The following is a 14,930-nucleotide window of genomic DNA, read 5'->3' as shown; positions in this document are numbered from 1 at the left end:
ATCTACAGTGAGGGGTTATTTGCTAATCTGTTGGGATTAGTGATCTTGGAAGCATAGAATTTTTAGGTCTTGGAGAGATCTCAGTAGTCATCTAGTTTAACCCAGACTTAAAATGTATTCCCACTACAACATACACAGTAAGTGGTCAACTAGCCTCTGCTTGAAAACTTCTGATGAAGGGAAACTACATTTCAAAACAATCCATTTCCCTTATGTATCACTCTAGTAATTAGGAAAATTTTCCTGACATTAAGTCTAGATTGGTTTCTATCATTGTTCCTGGTTCTGCCCTCTGGGGTCCAACAGAATGAATCTGATCTCTTTTGCACATGATAGCCTTTCTTATACTTGGTATAATTGTAATTTACCCTCTAAATACTTAGAGGGTAAATTACAATTATGCCAACTCTACTTTTTCAAGATGAAAATATCTAGTTCTTCAACCAATCCTCACATGACATGGACTTGAAGGTCTCATTGTACTGATTGTTCTTTTCCAGTCCTTCTCCATCTCCTTTCTAAATGGCAGAAACCACAACTGAACATTATACCCAGATGTGGTCTTACCAGTACAGAACACAGGACTATCACCTCCTTATTCCTGAAACCTCAACTTTCTTTCTTTCTTTTTTTTAAACCTTAATGAACTTTTATTTTTTTAAAGTTAATTTATTTAGTCAATTTAGAAGATTATTCCTTGGTTACAAGAATTATATTATTTCCCTCCCTCTGCTCCCCCCATCCTTCCCGCAGACGATGCGCAGTTTCATTGGGTATTACATGTGTCCTTGATCAAAACCTATTTCCATGTTGTTGGTGTTTGCATTAGGATGTTCATTTAGAGTCTACATCAACAACCATACCCCTCAACCCATGTAATCAAGCAGTTGTTTTTCTTCAGTGTTTCTACTCCCACAGTTTTTCCTTTGAATGTGGATAGTGTTCTTTCTCATAGATCTCTCTGGGTTGTTCAGGATCATTGCATTGCCACTAATGGAGAAGTCCATCACATTCGATTGTACCACAGTGTATCAGTCTCTGTGTACAATATTCTCCTGGTTCTGCTCCTCTCACTCTGCATCAATTCCTGGAGGTTGTTCCAGTCCCCATGGAATTCCTTCACTTTATTATTCCTTTGAACACAATAGTATTCCATCACCAACATATACCACAATTTGTTCAGCCATTCTCCATTTGAAGGGCATCCCCTCATTTTCCAATTTTTTGCCACCACAAAGAGTGCAGCTATGAATATTTTTGTACATGTCTTTTTCCTTATTATCTCTTTGGGGTACAAACCCAGCCGTGCTATAGCTGGATCAAAGGGCAGACAGTCTTTTATTGCCCTTTGGGCATAGTTCCAAATTGCCCTCCAGAATGGTTGGATCAATTCACAACTCCACCAGCAATGCATTAATGTCCCAACTTTGCCACATTCCCTCAAATATTCATTACTTTCCTTTGCTGTCATGTTAGCCAATCTGCTAGGTGTGAGGTGATACCTCACAGTTGTTTTGATTTGCATTTCTCAAGTTCTCCTTCCTTCACATTTTTTTCCCTGGATATCCTTGATCTTTGGTTCTTCCAAATGAATTTTTTTATGTTTTTTTTCTAATTCAGTAAAAAAGTTTTTTGGTAATTCAATGGGTATGGCACCAAATAAAGTAAATTAATTTTGGGTAGGATTGTCATTTTTATTATGTTAGCTTGTCCCATCCATGAGCAATCAATGTTTTTCCAATTGTTTAGATCTAGTTTTAATTGTGTGGAGAGTGTTTTGTAGTTGTGTTCACATAGTTCCTGTGTTTGTCTCAGCAGATAGATTCCTAAACATTTTATATTGTCTAGGGTGATTTCAAATGGAATTTCTCTTTCTAATTCTTGCTGCTGAGATGTGTTGGAGATATATAGAAATGCTGATGACTTATGCGGGTTTATTTTGTATCCTGCAACTTTGCTAAAAGTTGTTGATTATTTAGACTAGCTTTTTTGGTTGATTCTCTAGGGTTCTTTAAGGAGACTATGATATCATCTGCAAAGAGTGATAGCTTGGTCTCCTCATTGCCTATTTTAATGCCTTCAATTTCTTTTTCTTCTCTAATTGCTACTGCTAGTGTTTCCAGTACAATGTTAAATAATAGAGGTGATAATGGGCATCCTTGTTTCACTCCTGATCTTATTGGGAATGCATCTAGTTTATCCACATTGCAGATGATGTTGGCTGATGGTTTTAGATAAATACTATTTATTATTTTTAGGAAAGAACCTTTTATTCCTATACTTTCTAGTGTTTTCATTAGGAATGAGTCTTGTATTTTGTCAAAGGCTTTTTCTATGTCTATTGAGATAATCATGTGATTTTTGTTGATTTGCTTGTTGATATGGTCAATTATGTGGATGGTTTTCCTAATATTGAACCATTCTTGCATTCCTGGTATAAATCCCACCTGATCATAGTGAATACCCTCGTGATGACTTGCTGGAGTCTTTTTGCTAGTATCCTATTTAAGATTTTTGCATCTAAGTTCATTAAGGAGATTGGTCTGTAGTTTTCTTTCTCTGTTTTTGACCTGCCTAGCTTTGGGATCAGTACCATATTTGTGTCATAAAATGAATTTGATAGAACTCCTTCTTTGCTTATTCTGTCAAATAGTTTGTATAATATTGGGATTTGTTGTTCTTTGAATGTTTGATAGAATTCATTTGTGAATCCATTTGGACCTGGGGATTTTTTTCTTATGGAGTTCTTTGATGGCTTGTTCAATTTCTTTTTCTGATATGGGATTATTTAAGAATTCTATTTCTTCTTCTGTTAATTTAGGCAATTTATATTTTTGTAAGTATTCATACATATCACCTAGATTGCCATATTTGTTGCCATATAATTGGGAATAATAGTTTTTAATGATTGCCTTAATTTCCTCTTCATTAGAGGCGAGGTATCCCTTTTCATCTTGGATACTGTCAATTTGGTTTTCTTCTTTCCTTTTTTTAATTAGATTGACCAGTACTTTGTCTATTTTATTTGTTTTTTCAAAGTACCAACTTCTAGACTTATTTATTAAATCAATAGTTCTTTGACTTTCAATTTTATTAATTTCTTCTTTGATTTTTAGGATCTCTAATTTAGTCTTCATTTGAGGATTTTTAAAATTTGTTCACTTTCAAGTTTTTTAATTTGCATGCCCAATTCATTGACTTCTGCCCTCTCTGATTTGTAAATATATAAACTCAAGGATATAAATTTCCCCCTGAGTACTGCTTTGGCTACATACCATAGGTTTTGAAAGGATTTCTCCTCATTGTCATTTTCTTAAATGAAATTATTTTTTCTATGATTTGTTCTTTAGCAGATTTTGGAGAATTGTATTGTTTAATTTCCAGTTAATTTTTGATTTTCCTCTCCATGTACCCTTACTAATTATTATTTTCATTGCATTGTGACCTGAGAAGGTTGCATTTATTATTTCTGCTCTATTGTACTTGTTTGCAATGTTTTTATGCCCTAATACATGGTCAAATCTTGTGAATGTACCATCTACTGCTAAAAAGGTATATTCCTTTTTTTCCCTATTTATTTTTTTCCACATATCTACTAACTTTAATTTTTCTAAGGTTTCATCCACTTCTCTTTCCTCTTTCTTATTTATTTTTTGGTTTGATTTATCTAGTTCTGATAGAGGAAGGTTCAGGTCTCCCACTAGTATAGTTTTTTTATCTATTTCATCGTTGAGCTCCACTAGTTTCTCCTTTAGAAATTTGGATGCTATGCATACATGTTGAGTATTGATATTTCCTCATTGTCTATATTGCCTTTTATCAAGGTATAATTGCCTTCCCTATCTCTTTTAATCAGATCTATTTTTACTTTGGCTTTGTCAGATATCATGATTGCGACTCCTGCCTTTTTTTTTATCAGTTGATGCCCAATATATTTGCCTCCATCCTCTTATTTTGACCATATGTGTATCTACCTTCCTCATGTGTGTTTCTTTTAGACAGCATATGGTAGGGTTTTGGATTCTAATCCACTCTACTATTCGCTTGCATTTTATAAGGTGAGTTCATTCCATTCACATTCAGAGTTATGATTACCAGCTGTGTATTTCCCAGCATTTTGATTTCTACTCCTAGTCCTGCCTTTACTTCTTTCACTATTTCCTTCCACACTAATGTTTTGTTTTTTAATCAGTTCCCCTAATTCCCACCCTCATTTTACTTCCCTTTCTACTCCCCTCCCTTCTTATTCCCCCCTTTTTTTCTTTACAGTTCTTTTAAACTGCCTCCCACCTATCCCTCCCTTGTACTGATTCCCTCTCCACTAGTCTGTTTGTTACCCTTCTACTTCCCTATAGGGCGCAAATCAATTCTCTGCTCTAATGGATTAGATTGTTCTTCCCTCTTTGGGTCAATTTTAATGCATGTACGAGTTGACTATTTCCTCTCTCTAACATCTTTACTCTTTCAGTGTATTGATGTTCTCCCCCCTCCCACCATGTGCTTCTTTGTGACATATAATTTTACCTCCTTTAGTTTTTTCCCCATTTCTTTTAGTATTAACCTTTTTTTAAGTTCTAGTTGTATATATATATATATATATATATATATACACATATATATATATACACATATATATACACATACATACACACACATACACACATATATGTATTTATGCATACATATATCTATATACATATTTGTCTTGTCATTTCATCCTATATAGTTTGTCACTGTTCCAAGTGTACTTCTTCTACCTGTCTGGGTGGTAATAACAATTTTTAAGAGTTACCAATGCTTTCCTTATAGGGATACATATAATTTTAACTTATTGAGTCTCATAAAAAAAGTTGTTTTGTTTTGTTTTTCTTTTTTCCCTCTTTTTAAATTACCTTTTGATTATTCTCTTGAGTTCTGTGCTTGGGCATCAGATTTTCTGTTCAGGTGTGGTCTTTTCTTTACAAATTCTTGGAATTCTTCTATTTTGTTGAATGACTATACTTTCCCCTGTAAGAATATAGCCAGTTTTGCTGGGTATTTGATTCTTTGCTCTAGACCTAGTTCCTTTGGTTTCTGGAATATCGTATTCCATGCCTTTTGGTCCTTTAGTGTAAATGCAGCCAGATACTGTGTTATCCTCATTGTGGTTCCATGGTATCTGAATGACTTCTTCTTGGGAGCTCATAATATATTTTCCTTGGTCTCATAGTTCTTGAATTTGGCTATAACATTCCCGAGTATTGTTAGTGGGGATTAAGAACAAGAGGTGATTTGTGGATTCTTTCAATCTCCACTTTTCACTCTTGTTCTAGCATACCAGGGCAGTTTTTTGGATAATTTCCTATAGTATGATGTCGAGGGGTTTCCTTTTGTCATGGCCTTCTTGTAGACCAATGATTCTTAAGTTGTCTCTCCTGGACTATTATCTAAATCTTCTGTTTTGTGAATGAGATACTTCATATTTTCCTCAATTTTTTCATTCTTTAGATTTTGTTTTATAGTGTCCTGCTGCCTTGTGAAGTCACTTGTTCCTAGTTGTTTTATTCTGGTTCTTAAAGATTGGATTTCATAACTGACTTTTTGATCATCCTTCTCCTTCTGGTCTGATTTTCTTTGGAGGTCATCTTTCATCCCCTTTACCTCATCTTTCATCTCCTTTGCCTCATCTTTCATCTTCTTTGTCTCATCTTTCAACTCCTTTACCTCATTTTCAAGCTGGTTGATTTTGGCTTTCAAGACACTATTTTCTCATTTTAGTTCAAGTGCCTGTGTTTCCAGATGACTTATCTTAGTTTTAAAGTTCTTTTCCCAATTGTCTTCAGCCTCTCTTAATTATGTTTTGAATTTGATTTTGAGTTCTTTTTCCTATTTCTGTTGTTTGCTCATTTTTGCCCGTTCTTTACTCCCTGCAGTTGTCTGTGCTCTTGTTCCTCTAATTTTTTTTGGGGGGGGGGGTTTCTGTCAGTCTTCCCTCTTCGAGTTTTGTCAGTAAGTGTTTCAGTACAATCTGTGGGGAATGGGTATTGGAGCTTTTGCTTCCTTGTGCTCTGGAGGCTTTGATTGGATTAAAGTCCAGCAGTCTCTGCAGTAGGGGTGTTGGACCTTGAGCTTCCCTGCCCTCTGAAGACTGTTGATGGGATTATGTCCAGCTGGGTTGGGCTGGATGTGCCCTGAGGCCAAAACCTCCTTGAAGGGGGGAGCAATATGGAGGGTTTCTGCTGCTACAACTAGGCTGCCCACTCTGTGCTCCTTCTCTAACTCCTTCCCCACTGCCTGTGTTCGATGCTTTGAGCCTGGCACAGCTTTGCCTGCAAGGTACTTCTTCCAGACCAGAGCCTTTACCCTCCCAGAGGTTCCAGCTGCCACTGGAGGCTTAGGGCTCTAGGTGGGGGTTTGGGGGGGTCCTGGTACCTTCCTTCTCCATTCCCCCTATACCCGAGTATTCTTGAATTTTGGATTTTGGGGGGCATACTGTTTAAATTTAGTCCAGCAGGAGGGTTCCTTGCTTTTGCCTTCTTGTTAGGTTTGATTTTCAGTTCCCTAGGAGCATTTAGTTTGTAATTGGTAAGGAAGGGTATTCAGAGATCTGAACTTTTGCTGCCTCAATGCCACCATCTTGACTTCGCCTCTTTTCTTTCTTTCTTTTTTTTTTAAACCATTACCTTCCATCTTAGAATCAGTACTTTGTATCGGTTCTAAGGCATAAGAGCAGTAAGGACTAGGCAATGGGGGTTAAGTGACTTGCCCAGGGTCACACAGCTTGGAAGTGTCTGAGATCAGATTTGAACCTGGGACCTCTTGTGTCTAGGCCTGGTTCTTAACCCACTGAGCCACTTAGCTGCCCGGAGCCCTAACTTTCAATGCAAACTAAGATTGCATTTGCTTTTTTAGCTGATTCCTCACACTGAATTCCATTGAATTGGTTTTTTACCACTGAGAAAACTCTGGTCTAGCGTTGCCTTCTCCATTTGGTGCTCATGAAGTTTATTTTTTGAACCTGAAACCTCATATATTTCACATCAAGCCATATAAGTGAAACGAGAAGGGTTGTTTGGTTGGATAGTTGTCTTTTGTACAGGAAGGTCCTTGAAGAGGACCAAAATGACAACACTATTTCAGAATCAATGTGTGACCAGGTATAGCTGATCAGACCAATACAAGCTTGGGAAGCACAAATAGTTTATATGAACATTTGAGATGGAGATGGTTCTAAATTTTCTTATTTTATGTTTCTTTTGAGTGACTATAATTCTGCTTTGCTCTTGGAACACAGTACCTTCTTTGATGTGGGCATGCCATGCTGGACAATCCTGCCCAGTGTCTTCCATTTCCCCCAACAGATACAAAAGTTCTTCCGACAGATCTTTTGCTAAGATAAGTAAATTTATCCAAAGTATTCAAAATATCTCCACTTTTGGTAACCAATGGTTCCATGTATGAATGATGCCATGCTGGCTTGTAGAAAACCAATGTTTTCTTGTGTTAATTTTAAGGCCAAAATTAGCACAAGCAACAGAGAAGGAGGGGCTGCCCAATTGGAAGCCCAGCTTGGGCTTTTATTTCCTGTTTTTACTTTCCTATCAGCATAGCTAATAAAATCAAGTACTATAAAGCATTATATATTTCTGCCCAAAATCAATTACATAAAGTGGTGCATATGGTGGATCAGGAAAACCTGTAATTTGAGATGGTTACTTACCACATATCTTAATCAAACCAATCTTTTGTTTCCATTCAAAGAAAGGCTGGTGGAAGTGTGAATGTCAGTTGATTTTTACAGTCATTTATCTCATAACTGGAAAGAATCTCAAGAGATCATTTGATTTGGCATTGGCTTTTGGGTAGGTAAGGTATTTCTTATGTCTATTTTGTAGATGAGTCAAGGAGGGCCCAGAGACTTAAGTTAACTGTCCAAAGTTATAATAATAAAAGTATAAGAAAAGATCATGGGGTAGCTAGTTAGGTGGCTCAGTGGATTAAGAGCCAGGTTTAGAGACGGGAGGTCCTAGGCTTAAATCTGGCCTTAGACACTTACTAACTATGCAACTCTGGGCAAGTCACTTAACCATTGCCTAGCTGTTACCACTCTTCTGCCTTAGAACGAATACATAGTATTGATCTAAGACGGAAGATAAGAGCGTTTTTTTTTTTAAGGTAAGGGTTTAAAAAAAAGCTAGAAGGGATGTTCTAGTACAATAACCTTACTTTAAAGATATGGAAACTGAAGCCCAGAAATAATTAATAAGTTACTGAAGGGTACACAAATGGTATCATAGATGGAACTGGGAATGATCAGGTTACTAGGAGATCAAACGGAAGTTGTATTGTTAAGTGGAAATAGCATGGAACCTGGAATCAGGACATGGGTTTGTAACCTGGACTCTGATCCTGATACACTTTGTGTGGCCTTAGACAAATCCCAAAACTTCTCTGAGTCTCAGGATCCTTATCTATCTCATGCACCTATCTCATGCATTTGTAAAGAAATACTTTGTAAATGAGACCTATTATTATTTTGTAGAGGTGACTTCTTGTGCGGGAGTAACAAGAATCAACAATGCATTCTAATCTAGATTTTGCCAACAGAGAGTTGAGAGAGATATATGGGAGAAATCACCTAACCTTTCTGGGATATATATGTTTGCTTTATCTGCAAAAAAATTTAGAAGGTTGGACTTGGTCATCTGAGATTTTGTACAACTCTAAAATTCTGTTGTCCCTTGAATGTATAAGATGGGTCCATTTGATGGAAGATCTTAAAATGTAGACTTTCAAATTGAATTTATTGTAATAGGGAGCCAGTTTCCAATTCTCAAGCAGGAGAATCATGCCACGTGTTGGATTTTGTCTCTTGTGCTGAACTATAATCTCTTCCAGAGCTGAAATTATGTTTTCAATTTCCCAGTTACACAACAAAATCTGCAGTGTGCTCTGTCCATGGTGCTAATAAATTGTAGCTTTAGTTCTACTATCCCTACTTTAGTGGGATTTGGGCCAGATTAGCATGGACATTTAAGTCACTGACCTTAAAGTCATAGAAAACATGTCAAAGCCACACAGATTAAAGGCACAAATGAGTAGGGATAGTGGCAGGAACAAGGAGATAAAAAATCAGGAGTGCCTTTTTCTAATTTGGAGGCAAGTTTTTGATATAGGTGAGGTGTGAAATAGAAAAAAGGGAATAAGGGGAGGGAAGGGAATAAGCATTCATATAGTACTTAGTATGTGTCAGGCACTCTGATGAGTGTTTATTTTTAAAATATAAATTTATCTCATTTGATCCTAACAACAATCCTGTGAGATTGGTGCTGTTATTACCCTCATTTTACAATTGTGGAAAAAGGCAGATAGTGATTGCTAGACTTACTTTGGTTTACACAGCTAGTAAATGTCTGAGGCTGAATTTGAAATCAGATTTTCCTGTACTGTCTAAACTGCCTGACTACTAAATTTGATTTCAAGAGGATCTAGATTAAAATCCAAGCTCTCCTATGGTCTTCTTGAAGGTTCTTAGGCAAGTCACTTTTCTTCTCTGGATTTCAGTTTCTTTGGGTTTGGGCCAGATGATTCCTATTGTAGCTTCTTGATCTAAATCCTATGAATACAATTATTTGACAAAGAATGTTCTCCAAGGTCTTACCTCCATGTGCAAAGCACACTTTAAGTTTAGGAAATTTCTTAAAGACTCCTCCCATAATCATTGAACAAATGGCTGTGGTGGTTTCTGCTGGCATGCCTAAAAACAGCAAGCAAAGTAGAAAGTTGAAGAGCTTGTTAGATTGAATCAAATTATTGCTATAGTTTTTATTGTTCTTCATCCTGCTAATTGCTTAAGTTTAATAGTTCCATCATAGTAAATGCAGATTTTGGAAATGCCATTACTTTGGATAATGTAAATTTATTATTTTTAATTTTTAGTTTGGGTTGTTTAGGGGTTTAAGCTAGCTTTATAGTCAAAACACCTAATTTCAGTTCCTGGGTCCTTTGATTATTTATGAACATGAATGGCAAGTTGGCTTGAGCTTATCTGTCTCTAAAGTGGGATTTATAACATTTAATTTCCTTCTTTCCTTTCCTTTCCTTCCCCTGTCCTGTCTTCCCCTAAGGGATAAGGTCAAGGCCAACCTGTGTAGATTAATATGAAATCTATAAAGTACTTTAGGATTCTTGGAGGTTGATATAGTTGCTCCACACCAAATGGAATAATTAGCATCCCTTCTCTTAGACATTGCCAACCTTGTTAAGAAGACCTTCAAAAGAGGTCAGCTCCAGAGCTGATTAGGCACATTTCTCAATTGTGAGGCCACTAGGATATAATTCTTGGAGAGGTGGCAAAACACTTCATCTTCTGATAATAAAAATCAAAAAACAAATGCAGGGTACTCTGAAGCTCTCAGAAGAATTTGAGGCAACTATCCTGAAATCTTCTCATGTTGAATTCCTTTATATAAGGAGGTAAAGAGCCAGAGAAATTTTTGGTCACCTTGGGTATTGTTAAGAAATCTATGTAGTCCCTGTCTCTGGAGGACTTTGAAAACTTTACTTCATTAATTTCATTAAGATTTATCAGTAGTCATAAGTTTCAACTTTTTTCCTCATCTTACCAGAGATAGTAACAAGTAAGCAAATAAGCCTGATGTGAATTACTTCCTTTATCCTACTGTCATGTTTGGTAGAGTCATAAAAAGAGGTGATGTGACTTAAAATATGGGGAGGGAGAACAGCAGGGGCCTAGATAATCTACCACAAAATGGATAATTAGCTCATTGAAATTTGACTGCAAGGATCTCAGTTTAGGAATGGCAGTTCCAAAATTACTGGAATGGATTCCTTCCTCATACCCATCTATTAAAATTGATAGTTTCTTCCAAGATTCATCTCATGTTCCATTTTCTATACAAAACTTTTCTAATCCCCACAACCTCTAGTGCATTTCTCCTCCATAGTATCTTCTATAACTTTTGTAAAAATCTCTGGCTAGATGTTGTCATTCTGATAGGATTTAAGTTCCTTGAGGGCAGGGTATTAATTTATTCTTTTTCTTTGTATCCTCTGCACCTAGAATCATGCTTGGCACCTAGTAAACACTTAGGAAATTCACTTTGATTGATTTATTAAGCCATTATCAGTTTGTAAAACAATACAAAAGCCCCTAGTTGAACCTGATAAAGGAATCTAGTCCTTGGGTTTTATTCCATATTCCTATTAAAGATTTAAATTTGATATTATATGCTCTAGGTGATGATGGGGATATATTGTTGGTACATTTCCAGCCTCCCAAACCAATACAAACCCACTAGCCAGGGGAGCCAGTACTTGGCCATCCGTCCATCCATCTGCATATCCCAGGGGTGTACAAATAAGGAGCAGTTCAGCTGTTCTGCAGCCTTCAAGGAAGGAAGTGACACAGAACAGGTTATTTTAGATTGGCCAGCAGCAAAATATCAGCCAAGTGTACATTTTCCTTTAGTGGCTTACTCTGGGGAAATGACCATTTTTGGATTCTAAATGTAATAGTAGACTGCATAAATAAATTCAAGGAATTAGGAAGCTGCCTCTTGAGTTAGGGGACATATTCATTGTTAAATTCTGTTCCTGCAAACAAGATTCTCAGGTTGAAGAAATGAAGAGAATATGCTAAGATAAATTCAAATTGGGTAAATGACTTAAATATAAAGAGTGAAGTCATAAATAAATTAGGTGAACATAGAATAGTATACCTGTCAGATCTGTGGGAAAGTAAGGGACTTAAGACCAAACAAGAGATAGAGAACATTGCAAAATAGAAAATGAATGACTTGTTTATATCAAATTAAAAAGGTTTTCTACAAACAAAACCAATTCAACCAAAATTAGAAGGAAAGCAACAAACTGGGATAACATCTTTATAACAAAATTCTCTGCCAAAGGTTTAATTTCCCAAATATATAGGGAACTAAGTCTAATTTACAGGAAATCAAGCCATTCCCCAGTTGACAAATGGTCAAGGGCAGTTTTCACATGATAAAATCAAAACTATCAATAAGCACATGAAAAAAATGTTCTAAAATTCTCCTGATTAGAGAAATTCAAATTAAAACATCTTTGAGGTACCATCTTACACTTAGCCAACTGGCTAATATGACAGCAAAGGAAAGTGATAAATGTTGGAAGATTGGAAGAGATATGGCAAAATGTGGACACTAATACACTGCTGTTGGAGCTGTGAATTGGTCCAACCATTCTGGAGGGCAATTTGGAACTATGTGCAAAGGGCTTTAAAAGAATGCCTTTGACCCAGCTATAACACTGTTTGGTTTGTTCACCAAACTGATAACAAAGAAAAAGACTTGTACAAAAATATTTATAGCTGTTCTCTTTGTGGTGGCAAAAAAATTGGAAAATGAGGGGGTGTCCATTGATTGGGGAATGGCTGAATAAATTGTGGTATCTGATGGTGATAGAATATTATTGTGCTCAAAGAAATAATGAACTGGAGGAATTTCATGTGAACTGGAAAGATCTCTAGGAATTGGTGCAGAGTGAAAGGAGCAGAACCAGGAGGACATTGTACACACAGACTTATACACTGTGGCACAACCGAATAGAATAGTTTTCTACTAGCAACAATGCAATGATCCAGTACAATCCAGAGGAACTTAAGAGAAAGAATGCTATCCACATCTAGAGAAAGAACTGTGGGAGTAGAAACCCAGAAGAAAAACATAAGGATTGATCATGTGGTTCAATGGGGATATGATTGGGATTTTGATATTAAAGGATTATTCTACTGCAAATATGAATAACATGGAGATAGGTTTTGAGCAATGATATATGTGTGACCCAGGGGAACTGCTTGTCAGCTCTGGGAGGGGGGAGGAAAGAGGTGGTGGGGGTTGGGTGGGGGTGTAGGGAATTATGAATCATGTAACCAGGGAAAATGGTTACATCTAAATAAACAAAGGAAAAAAGACATGAGAAGATTGGGATAAAATCAATTTATAGTTAAGATTGATTTATATTAGTAAAATAATCATCAAATACATATTCAGATGTCATAAGTTTTGTTGAAGATCTATGAGATTTTATCTCATAGGTGCTATAGAAGGAAAGGGATCTAATCTCATAGGCTAGGAATGGGCAGAATGCTCTCTGCTTTCTTTTAGGAGTCTCATGATGGGGGGTATAGAGGACTTTGTTGTGATATTTCTGTAAATTCTGATATATAGACTTTGATCTGATATTTCTGTCAGTCCCCAGAGAAACCTCCCTAGCTGCTCCATCTCTGTTTTTTTTTTCCCAACATGCCAGCTACAGAAATGAGAGAACTCTTCATGACAACTTAAGAGATGATGGGGGGATACTACTTCAGAGGTTAGATCAGAGTAACTGACCCAAGTCAACTTATAGCTAAAGAATAGTAGAATTCTTCTTTTGCTTAGGTGCTAGGGCAGGTCCACAGTCATAGATGAGTAACTAAACCTTCCTAGACCCAAAGGAAAAACCTTGTGTGTAGGCTGTCTGTTTATATCATTGTAAGTAGGTAAAAATGTCATTAGCAAATTCAACTCACTTCAGGAAATGATATAACTATCAAGAAAGAATACTATTTTTAAGGATTTATAGGCAAAATATTTGAATTCCAAAAAATTCCTAACAAAGGTCAGTGGATACTGGAAACTATAAGCCTACCTTGCCTAATATCATTAATTGGGTCTACAAAAAATTGTTCCATCAGTTATTCAGTTAACTAGAAGTTGTTAAATTCCTACCATTTGTCAGACACTGGGCTAAGCACAGGGATACAAACGAAAGTGAAAAACAAGAACCAACCATTGTGCTCAAGGAGCTCACAGTCTAATTGGAGAACTGAATGTTTGTGGAAATTATGTTATAAATGGCAGTATCATACAAACAATGATTATAAATGAGTGATATATCAGTCATTGCTATACCAGGATTCACAGTTTTGCTGGGGGTTTGGTTAGATGTGTAACATGGAGGGGTGAAACCAAGTGGCCAAGAGATAGGAAGCAGTACAGTGAGTTCTGATTCCTATGCTCCTGCAGATTTAGAAAATGGGTCAGATTAAATCCTGATGTGGGAATACAGAAAAAGTCACAATGAGTCCTTTGTCTAGCCAAGGCAAACATAGAGATACAGTTTAGGGTGGAAGGATGGCAGGTATGTGGCTCAGTGGATAAAGCCAAGTCTGGAGATGAGAGGGCCTACTTTCAAATCTGATTTCAGATACTTCCTAGCTCTATGACCCTGGACAAGTCACTTAACCCCAAATGCCTAGCCCTTACCATTCTTCTGCCTTGGAAATGATACTTATATTGATTCTAAGACAGAAGTTAACTGTTAAAAAAAAGATACAGTCAGGGACATTGGAGATAGGTTGGCTCAGGAGAATGTCACACAAAGAACATTTTAGGGCCCAGGGTGAGACTGCATCAAAGCTTGAGGAAGTCTTAGACCCAGACTGGGCTAACCTCAGACCCATACCAGGTCACCCCCAGACCCATACCAGCAGATTGCAACTGGGACAGGTGTGAATTGGCAGCTTTTTGGTCTACTACTCAGTTTCAGGTTGTAGATCCAGGAGAGAACAATAATGGAACCTCTTCTGGGGAATAGTCTTCTAGTAGGTATGGAGGTACTGGTCAGTATAGCAAGAAGAAAAGAAAATTCAGCTCGGAAACATGTAGCAGCAGCAGTATGGCCCAGACCTCAGGTTCAAAGCAGAGTCTCGATTCTAACATCTAGCCAAGCTTATTAAGAATAATCTTGGTGGGAATCCTAGGCCAAGGATAAGGCTACAATTCTGTTGCTCTGAGGCAACACAAGTTTTCAGCCAGCTGACAGGTGTGAAAGGTAGTAGTAGTCTACTTTGATTTGGACCTAAATCCAGCTCAAGAACTTACAGAACTCAAACCAGGGGGAAGCAA

General features: G+C 36.9%; 1 protein-coding gene across 2 annotated transcripts in view; it reads right to left on the bottom strand.

The window, feature by feature from the left end:
- The window catches only part of ACMSD (aminocarboxymuconate semialdehyde decarboxylase), a 108,424-nt gene that overhangs the window by 31,354 nt on the left and 62,140 nt on the right, over positions 1-14,930 (bottom strand). For both annotated transcript variants that reach the window (XM_007494086.3, XM_001369735.5), the window contains 2 exons: positions 11,294-11,387; positions 9,641-9,736 (listed from right to left, as the gene is read on the bottom strand). In XM_007494086.3, coding sequence (XP_007494148.1) covers positions 9,641-9,736; positions 11,294-11,387 — 190 coding nt within the window. The remainder of the gene's footprint in view (positions 1-9,640; positions 9,737-11,293; positions 11,388-14,930) is intronic.

The sequence above is a fragment of the Monodelphis domestica genome, chromosome 4 (genome assembly GCF_027887165.1).
Source record: "Monodelphis domestica isolate mMonDom1 chromosome 4, mMonDom1.pri, whole genome shotgun sequence".
Classification (NCBI taxonomy): Eukaryota; Metazoa; Chordata; class Mammalia; order Didelphimorphia; family Didelphidae; genus Monodelphis; species Monodelphis domestica.
This window is presented reverse-complemented; position numbering and strand designations above follow the sequence as displayed.